General features: G+C 42.9%; 1 protein-coding gene across 2 annotated transcripts in view; it reads right to left on the reverse strand.

Annotated features, from left to right (window-relative positions):
* The window catches only part of CASD1 (CAS1 domain containing 1), a 31538-nt gene that overhangs the window by 20205 nt on the left and 572 nt on the right, over positions 1–10761 (reverse strand). Inside the window, exons 1-5 of one of the 2 annotated variants that reach the window (XM_081163078.1) lie at positions 10574–10668; positions 5450–5546; positions 3731–3851; positions 1850–1894; positions 623–685 (exon numbers count right to left, since the gene is read on the reverse strand). In XM_081163078.1, coding sequence (XP_081019204.1) covers positions 623–685; positions 1850–1894; positions 3731–3851; positions 5450–5472 — 252 coding nt within the window. In that variant the 5' untranslated portion in view covers positions 5473–5546; positions 10574–10668. Of the gene's footprint in view, positions 1–622; positions 686–1849; positions 1895–3730; positions 3852–5449; positions 5547–10573; positions 10669–10761 lie in introns of those variants that run through there. The other variant, XM_081163077.1, reaches the window with a different exon arrangement.

Consider the following 10761-nt stretch of genomic DNA (forward strand, 5'->3'; position numbering starts at 1 on the left):
ACCATTTTGAGTCCACAGCTCCCTTGATAAACTACATTCTTTCTGTGGCACCCCTGTGGGGCTCAGGAGCCCAGTTATGTCACCACTTGCCTGCAGAGCTGGCAGGCTCTCACCCCTTTTCGAACAGCCTCCCTTGTGGAGTTTTCCCTCAGCCTCCTCTTCCTTCTCCTTGGGAGTCCTCCGGGCAGCAGTTGCTGCAGCTTCCCCTGATCTCTGACCAGCCCCCCCCCCTTTCCCAAAGAGAGGTGCTTCCTCACACTGCCCCATAGGAGCCTGGGACTTGCTTGTTCATTCCCAGCAGCAAGTGATAGTGGACTGGCTGGCTGGACTCCCTCACCCACTTGCTTGCTTACTCTGAGGCTGCCTCAGCTCCTGGCAATCAGCACCCCCTGGCCAGCTCCAGAGTATTCATTCACCTGGGGAGCTTGTAGCCAGGGCTGCTGCAACAAACAGCCACATAAGCCTTGGGGAGGCAAAGGCATCAGAGGAGGGAGGGAAGGAAAGAGGGACAGAGGTCAGGGATGCCCGCAGCACCCCTGAGCATCATTCAAGGCACCCCAGGGTGCCACGGCACACTAATTGAAAACCACTGTCATAAAGGAAGTTCAATATTACAACTCACTTCAGTCCAAGATTTGATAAGCTGCTTCATAGAGCCATTAACTTCCGGATACCACAGAAATTCCTGAGAGGAAATGGATGAGTTTATTAGCAAGTGGTTTACTCTCCTGAAACAGTCAGGTAAGGTCAGCACTAAATGTCACAACTATTGACAGAATCAGCAGCGTTCCATCTGCAATTTCTACCGCAAATGTAATAACACCTGTAAGTAAAAATATGCATGTACACTAAGATCCTGCGCTCATCTTTGGAAAACTTGGGGTCCTGGGCCAATCAGGTTTTTTGGACACATGTATACACACATCTTCTTTTAATAATTTATGCACTTTTTGTAGAAAACATTGCTGCTGTTACTTAAGAGGACATAGTGAGAAGGAGACTTGACTAACTGCTCAAAGAGGAAACTGGATTGTTTTCAGCGGGAGGAGTATTTTGAAATGATTTTTGTTATATTCTGTAGCACTTAATTCCTTCAGATATTCAAGTATTTGTCCTCACAATCCTCCTAAAACCTACGGCAAGACAGCCAAGGAAAACCAGCCCAAAGCAAAATCTTCCTGTGGTTGTGTGTGTTGCAGCCAGTGCAAACTGTGGTAGCTCAACTACTGAGGTAGGATATCACTTATAGATTACCCCAGTGTTGAAAGAATTGCATTGGCTGCCAATTAGGTACAGGGTTAGTTCATGTTTTGGCATATAAAGCTCAAAACAGCAGGGGACAAAGACCCTGAGGTCCCTTTCAAATCTATGATTCCACTGTCCAAAGGAGGGCCTCTTGCAAACACCATCTTGTCAGGAGGTCTGTTCTGCACAATGTAGGAATTGCTTTTAGTGTTTTGGTACCTACCATCTTATTTCCCAATTAGTATCAGACAGGATCCATCTCTGTTGCCGTTTTGGCACCTACTGACGGCTCCTTCAACAAGCCTTTCAAGAGGAGATATTTCTAAGTCTGCATATGCACTGAAATTTTTTTGGTTTTGTTTTATCACTTGTTTGCTGCCTTGGGCTCCTTTAGGAGGAAAGGTGGGATATAAATTTTATAATAAAATATGAAAGTACTACTTTAGTAAATATTTATTTCTAAAGGTTTTTTATGTTGCTATACTTCACCCTGGTGTTTTGTGAAAGGGTGGTATATAAATATTATAAATAAATATAAATAAAATAAATACACATGCCAACTTCTTTTCTTCATTCTAGTTTAGAAGCAACTGGGTATGCTTACCACTTTAAGTGAAGATGATTTGTCTTCAAAAGGAATGTTTCCATGCTGTCAAAGTAAGAAACATGCAAAAATTACGCCAGTTTCCAGAAATCCATGACTGTATTCATGTTATGCTAAATTCTTAATTTGATGTTGCCTGGTTTGTTTTGCTTTTTAACTATAAATAGCAGTTGCCTGAAAAGAAGGAGGAGATAAGGGAGAGAGGGAGCAGGAAGTTCTTAATCCTATCCTCTCATCACAGTCCCAGAAAACCTCCCTCACCCCCCCCCCGCTTCAAAGTTGCATCAGGAAAGAGGGTGCCATTGGCAGCTTCCCTCTTGACAAGAACAGCAGCTTTGAGGACCAGCGAAAGACAAGAGATTTTCATCCAGGACTCCAGCGTAGGCCTATATTTCTAATGGTCCAAAACCTGATTACAAGCTCTGCAACTGCTATTTAAAGGGAGGAAAATAAACACACAAAGCCGAACATATAATTTGGGGGCTTTTCATGCACACTTCAATTATTCTCCAGTTAGTACAGTGCCCTTTAGGTAAAATAGCTGCAAACACTGACATGCTCTTATTTTCAAGGGCTAGTCCTTAGTGAGACTAGGTCCCACCCCACCCCCCAATCTTTCCAAGTCACCCTCTACTAACAGCCCTGGAGCACACCGTGAGGACTTTCTCTTTGCCTGGAGTTCAGACTAAAATGATATCTCAGACTGCCTCCTCTCTCTCTCTCCTTGAGTTCCTGACTTCATTCTTCTAAGATAGTCCTCCTCCTTTATCTTTATCTTTATCTATATCTGAAGTGTAGCACTGACCAAAAGCTCAACCCTCCCTCCTTGTTTCCCTCTCTACTTCTGGGTTCACCTGCAGTTTGACGGTACCCAAAGAACAGTGCCACTTCAGGATGCCGCAGGCTACAGCTAAGTAAAATAGGCATCAAACTTGCACATGGTTAAGGCACAGCGAAGCCAATGGTTGAAATGTATTCATGCCACCAACTTCTAAATACAAAGTTCCCAACCGCATTCTTCAGGTTTCCACTATTAACCACCTGTCTTTTCAGCAATTGGTTCTTTTCTCTGAAACTGCTTGATTAGCTCTCTTTCTGAAGTTCCCACATTCACTAGCCTGGTTCAGACATCACATTCCTGATCTGAAAACTAGGGTGCCGCCACCATCTGCTGCCTCCTCCCATTCAGACTCCCCTCATTCATCCAGCTTGATACAATACTTTGTGGTAAATTTCAGCACAACAAGACAGGATGCCCTTATTGAGAAACTGGCTTGAACACTCTTCACAAATCAGAACTGGAATCCGGAAACAAAGTGTAATTTACAATCCTGGTGTGTACCCAGTGCTCAAACCTGAATTTTCTGGTATTGACATCCTATGTATGACCACCTGCTCCTGAAGAGACTATCAATGTCCTGAGAGAACTGCTGGGGCAACCTAACCCCCACTTTCCCTGGGACTCCTTAAGCCCTGTGTACGAAGGCCTGCCTTGAGGGAAGGCAGAGTAGAAAACAAGAAAAGCCTAGGTCAAGGAGCTACTGCCACCAGCTCCTGTAGGCAGGCTAAAAATATTTTGCAATATTTATTTGTATTAACATTTTAAATCATAAACCACCTTGGGAAGAAGGCACTGTACAAATGCAATAAATAAAAAAGTATTGTAAAGCTAGGCATGTAAGGGGAGGGAGAAAGTGGTGGCGGAACACATGGGCATACTGTGTTTTCCCAACCCAACCCAACCTGATTTGGTGGACCAGGAATGTGATGTCTAAACTGAATCAATACATTTTCCACAGAAATACCTTTACAACTAAGGTATTACAATGACTGTAGTTTTCTAGTAATAACTGTGATAAAAGTAAAATATAAAAACCATACCTTGACTCCATCCTCCTTAATTTGAGGGTTCAGGAGTTTCACAAATGAATAGAACAGCTGACGAATCCTAGAATCACCTATAAATGCAATATGTTTGTCTACGAGGCAGGTTTTTGCTTCACTGTAAAAACAAACATTAATACTGATTTTCTTCAAGTATGACAGAGCAAAAGTAATTCACCCCCCCCAAAAAACTGCACTGTAGAATATTCTGAGCACCAACTTATATCCTATATCCTTGATAATTCAAATTTGTGGGAACAAATTTTCCTTTTTCTTATAAAAAACTACAAATATTGTTATACATTTCATAAATTGTTATGTTATACTGTCCTGCCATTTTTACATTCTATTAACTAAGAAAAGAGAATTGCAACACTGTAAGACTGTGCTGGGCCTCCAACTCAACCAGTTACTGGGAACTGCAAGGGGGCAGAGTGCTGCTGCGCTTATGTCCAGCTTGCAGGCTTCCCACAGGCATCTGGTCAGCCACTGCGAGAATAGGAGGCTGGACTAGGTGGGCCATTAGCCCGATCCAACATACTCATCTTATGCTCTCAAGTAAGCACATTTTTTAAGAAATCAAATTCAAAAAGTCAGGTTGCTCTGAAGAGGGCAGGACCCACTGATGCACCCTTCTCTCTGGTATATTCATTCCCTGGGGTGACTGCAAAAGGCTTTAGATAATGTGAGAACTCCTCTTTACATGATATCTAGCTGCTGCTACTAAAACAGTTTGAGATCAACTCTGGTAGAGGTGGGGGAATAGAGGTTTTATTTCCTTCACATTTTCTTTTATAGCCTTAAAGCAATCAAGGTACACTAACTTGCTCACTGACAGGCACCTTAATGGCGCAATACTTTGTGCACCAAGGCTGATGGAGGAATTATTACAGTGGTGCCCCGCAAGACGAATGCCTCGCAAGACGGAAAACCCGCTAGACGAAAGGGTTTTCCGTTTTTGAGCTGCTTCGCAAGACGATTTTCCCTATGGGCTTGCTTTGCAAGACGAAAACGTCTTGCGAGTGTTCCGATTTCCCCCCGCTTCCCCCCCTTTTTCTAAGCCGCTAAGCCGCTAATAGCCTTTTAGCCGCTAATCCGCTAAGCCTTTAATAGCCGCTAAACCGCTAATAGCGCTAATCCGCTAAGCCGCTAATGGGCTTGCTTCGCAAGACGAAAAAACCGCTAGACGAAGAGACTCGCGGAACGGATTAATTTCGTCTTGCGAGGCACCACTGTAGATGCATCCTTCCTCAATCTGGTGCCCTCTAGATATTTTGGACAACAGTTTCCAACAGCTCCAGCTTGCATGGCCATGCTGGCTGCAGCTGATGGGAGATGTAGTTCAAGATCTTTGGAGGGCACTGGGCTCAGAAGGCTGAACTAGAGAATGAGGTGGGTGGGATTTGCCTAAATGGCTGCTTTAAGCAGCAGTTTGCAATTGTAGGCAAACTGAAATGGTTATGTGAGAAATTTCTTCATAGTAAGCAAGATACAGACTAACAATCATTACTATTTGTTTCATTTCTGCTAATAAAGTGAAACCACTAATAGGGATAGGGGAAACTCACATGAGCAGCACAAACACATTATGTGCCATATGATACTCACAGTGTAGGTCCAAAAATGTAATAATCCCAGAAACTAAGACTTTACATTTAAGTGCAGACTTACGATATTTTCTTCTTTAAGGGAAAATTTAAAAGTAGAATACCTTACCTCTGCTTATATTTGTGCATCATACAGCCGTGAGGCTGCCATACTTTCTCCCCAAGAAATCTTCCACTAGAGAGAAGGTGCTCACAACTATCATCACCTTAAAAAAATAAAACACAGACTGTATTATCATTCATCATCTTTTGGTCAACAGCTGTGTTCACAACCCACATAGTAAAGACAGGGATTTTATTGCCAGTCAGAAAAGTTAAAAACATCTGGGCTTCATTTTAAAAAGGCTACATTGAGTATGAGCCCAACACCTCCATTATCATTCCTTCAATAACATACTACTACTATATAGTAGTGACATCAAATGTTTTTGCCAATATGTACTTTAAAATGAAGGATCCTAGTTTCATTTGTTCTGCTTAGTTCACACACATGCACAGTCCAGTTACAACTGGCAGCTTTAAAAAACTATGTTCAATTTCACCATCATAATTAACCCCCGAAGGGCAGGATTAAAAATTAAGTCATTTAAGATCCATGTAAGATTAATGAGGAATGAAGCCAAGGAACTCTGTGCTCACTTCCAAACCAGTGCAGTATGTGTAGCTTTGTCACTTGTGTGATCAAAATTGTGCATTAAAAAAAAAAAATGATCATTACACATGATCATTACACTCTAAAAAGACATCGGTTTTACAGTTTGATTACTGGATTGCACTGCTCTGACAAGAAAATTGTAATGACAGAAAAGTATTACACTTTAATGTAGGTGCAACAAAGCCAGGAAGGAAACGTTGAGAAAATCTTAACAGAAGAAGAAAGCTGTATCACTCCTACTTTGCCCAGTGGCATGAGGTTTGAAGAAAAGCTATCTCTACAAAATTAACAAAGGACATTTGCCTAGCAACTGTGTGAAACACAATCACTCACAACAATTTTGTTGTTTGCCCTGCACTTGGCCAGCTTCTAACCAAACTGAAAATTAATAGTGTGGGTAAGAGAATACGTCTGGTGCAGGATTAATTTAGGTAACAGCTGTTATCTAGTAAAGAGGCTTGATTATGACCCGACTTGTACAGCAAGGACCAAAAGATGGCCTGCTAGGTTCTGGTAAAGAAGAATATGGGATCACATGAACAGCATCTGCATCTACCTATGTGAAACATCCTCCAACACTGAAGAAGACAGCTTCTGCTTACAAAAGGCTATATTTGGTTTTTAGAATTACAGACATTTACACCTTCCTCCAAGTACTCCCATCTCTCCCTCCTTGTTCATGTTACCTCAAATTCTTAAATTGCGTAGTTTCAGTTTATAGTGATCAGAAAGAAAATAGAGTTGTGTAAAAAAATGTTATAATGTAAGAAGAGCACTGCTGGATTAGACCAAAGGCTGATCTAGTCCAATGTCCTCTTTTCAGTGGCCAACTGAAGCCTATGAGAGGAGTACAAGAACGCTGCATATCTTATCATTCTTTTCACAGTAGTAATTTAAGCTAAATATTTTTAATTACCCAGATACAAAGCATAATTCCTTGAAGTGTCCTTCAAGATGCATGTCATGTGGCCATTAAATAATGTTATCATTCCTTAAATTTCAGTGCATAATATGCTAGTATTCCTAGAGCAAACAACTACAGGTATATTCTAAATTACCAATTTATTTTAAAATAGAAATAAAATCTTTAGGGAGCTTATCAAAATTAAGAGGCTAGGACTTCTTCTGGAGCTACTTCTCATCAGAAAAACACCTGGGACTCTTGGGTCAGGACATTGCCAGCACTCCATGCATCAGCACTGGTGATCACACCCTTCAGGTGTTAAGATGATTTTGTCTACCTGGGCTCCACCATAACCCGCAACCTTTCCACTGATGCTGGACAAGCTTATTGGTAAGGCAGCCACAGCAATGGCGCACCTCTCCTAAAGGGTATGGGAGAATGTGATGCTAATGACCAATGCCAAGATGAAGGTCTACCACATGGCAGGACAGAGCCTCAAACAAATACGTGCTCTTCCAAGTTCTGTCTCAGTGACGTCTATACTGGCTTGGTAATGTACATAGGATGGAAGATGGCAGGATCCCCAAGGATGTGCTCCACAGGGAGCTGGCAGCAGGCCTGTTGACAAACCAGCTCTGTGTTATAAAGTTGTTTGCAAACGTGACATGAAGGCTGACAATATTAACCCTGCCATGTGGGAATGCCTTGCAAACAACTGCAGTACCTGGAGACAGACAGACAGGTTGTATATCCAAATCAATGACCAGAGGAGGAATGACCGCTGGGAGGAGCACGGAAAGAAGAAACGCCATAGTGCATCTGCACCAGCGAAACCAAACGCCTTCATCTGCCCCAGCTGCAATAAAACATGTTTCTCCTGTATTGGTCTCTACAGCTGCAACAGGCAGTGTTAACTCCCCAATGGTGTAACTTTACCCCCAATGGTACACTCTTCCATTGTCTCTCGAGACAGATGGATGCCAACAATAACAAGCTTCCTTATCCCTTTTTGATAAAGTTGCAAAATGTTGCACTTTTGGAATAGTTTATAGAAGCATAGAATCAGAGAATTGTAGGGTTGGAAGGGACCATGAGGACCATCTAGCCCAACCCCCTGCAATGCAGGAATCTTGTGCCCAGTGTGGGGCTTGAACCCATAACCCAGAGATTAAGAGCCTCGTGCTCTGCTGACTGAGCTATCCCAGCTCTTGTCAGTTTATGTTTTCAAATGATGCTTTATATCAAGGTACTCTGGAGATAAAGGATTTTTCTTAAATCGAAAGTTAATTAATTGTCTCACAAGGAAAAAAAATGTGAGGCTAAATAGATTTTTTAGATTACCAAGAAATTAATTTTTATTTTCAGAAAATGTAGTTTCTGGTGTTAAAGGTAACTGATAAAATAAAAATCAGACCCACAAGGCCAAGCTGGTACCCAGAAATAATGCTGTACAGGTGAGGCTTACAAGTGGAAATTTCACTTGTTGTCATCTATAACACCCACATCAATGATCTTCAGCAATCCTAGAGAGTAGTATTTCCCTCTCTGGGAGAATTCCCAGTATCGAGTACTCGATTTCGTGCTGAAGAGCAAAACAACTTCTGGGAAGCTACAAGGACCCCATATAAGGAAGAATTATTTGAAATTACACAGCCACAAGTGCTTCTATATGGAAATTTATTTCAATGTTTGGGTATTGTAAGAACACTCTTTTAATCCTCCAGCTTGGAAGTCTTTTCTTTGGCTCTTATGTGTTAAGATTTTGCTGTCTTATTGATTTATGCCATTTTACTCTACTGTAGATTTTATTTTAGTATGATGTTTACTGTTTGAGGAGACCTTTGGGCCAAAAAATGGTATCTAAATTAACTGAATAATAATATAAACATAGAATCATAGAATCATAGAGTTGGAAGAGACCACAAGGGCCATCGAGTCCAACCCCCTGCCAAGCAGAAAACACCATCAGAGCACTCCTGACATATGGTTGTCAAGCCTCTGCTTAAAGACCTCCAAAGAAGGAGACTCCACCACACTCCTTGGCAGCAAATTCCACTGTCGAACAGCTCTTACTGTCAGGAAGTTCTTCCTAATGTTTAGGTGGAATCTTCTTTCTTGTAGTTTGGATCCATTGCTCCATGTCCGCTTCTCTTCATTGGCTTTTTTAGCTGCCGCGTCACACTATTGGCTCATGTCAAGTTTGTGGTCAACCAAGACTACTAGATCCTTTTCACATGTACTGCTCTCAAGCCAGGTGTCACCCATCTTGTATTTGTGCCTCTCATTTTTTTTTTGCCCAAGTGCAATACTTTACATTTCTCCCTGTTAAAATTCATTTCTGACACCATATATTGAGTGAAGTGATGACCACCCACTCACGCAAAAGGCTTGAGGAATTCAAAATACTCTTACTTCCAGTCACTCTGAACAAAAACATCTGAAAGCTTTTTAGGGCAGTAGGTAGGATTTCAGCTTGAGTTTAGTTTCTGGATGTTAGTAACCCAGATTCAAATAGCCCACTCAAATGCAAGAAGCTCACTGGGTGGCCTTGGTCAAGTCACTACTCAAGTAACTTTTCTCCTTTGTAGCAAACAAAATAAAGGTGTATTGGAGACTCAATTCAGATGCTGGAGTGGATATGGGAAGCATTGCTTCCCCAAACACTTCTGTAGGGAGCCCTGCTTTGTCTGGTGTTCTCCTCTGTCACCACTGCTGTTCTTGAAAGCAAGCATATACATTTCTATTTACAGTGTCAAATGAGGGCAGAACAAAAAAGAAGGGAGTCATAGCAGGGAGAGGTCTTAATCTTTTAATTTAGGATCTCGAAGCCACACTCTTTCAACGCATCTCAAGCACACCACCTTCTCCTACCTTGCATGTCAGCAGCTTCTTGCAAAGCTGCCAGTTTGCATGATTTACACTCCTCACTCCCACACATTTTCTTTGTTTATACTGCACACTCCTAATTAGCTAGCACAGACCTCAGGCTAAGAATTTAGTTAAACAGCAACCCCGAAACCGCTACAACTTCCTGTGTGGGTAATAATTTCTTTTAAAAAAAGAAAAGAAAAGAAAAATGCAGCCAGCCCTTCTGAAGGGAGGGATCGCAGCTCAGTGAGAGAGCACATGTTTTGCCTGGCAGAAAGCTCCAGTCTCAAGTCCTGGCATCTCCAGGAGCAGAGAGCAGGAAAAGGGGCATCTGCTTGAGACCTTAGAGAGCTACAGCCAGTCAGAGTTTGCAACACCTGGCCAGCCGGACCAATAGCCTGTCCCTGGTTATAAGGGCATTTTCTGTCTTCATTTTGCATTTTTATGTCGTGGACCACCTTGTGATCTTCGGATGAAGGGCTGCACACACATTTAATAAACAAAGTAAAAAATGTTGCGCCCAAAATCAAACAAGCCTGGATTGTTTAATTTGGACAGCTGCTTCCTGCAGAAATCCGCACGGACCGGCTTCTCCTCTGCCCTTAAGGCGCTTGCTGCGGTTTTCTTGTCTGTTTCCAAACGCAAGCTGGAGCTGCCGAGGCAGGCGGATGTGGCGTGGCGGCGTGGGGAGAAAGGATGATCACGCCGGGGCGAAGTTTGGCAGGTGTCAGTCACCCTTCCTCGCCCAGCTAAGCGCTCGCTTTGCAACGGCTTGGAGGAAATGGGGGGAGGAGGGAGAGGCGTACCTGCCTCCCAGAGACACCTGAAGTGGCGGATTTCGCCCGATGCCAAAGGAAACCCCTTCCAAGGAGGCGGCTTCCCCCTGAACTGTGGCGGTGGAGGAGGAGGAAGAGAGGGGCCCCCAAAACCACGGCCAACTTCTCCGCTCCCTATCTCATCTCGCCCCTCCACACACGCCCTCCTCCTCCTCCCC

This window comes from Podarcis bocagei (genome assembly GCF_964188305.1).
Source record: "Podarcis bocagei genome assembly, chromosome: 12".
Lineage (NCBI taxonomy): Eukaryota > Metazoa > Chordata > Lepidosauria > Squamata > Lacertidae > Podarcis > Podarcis bocagei.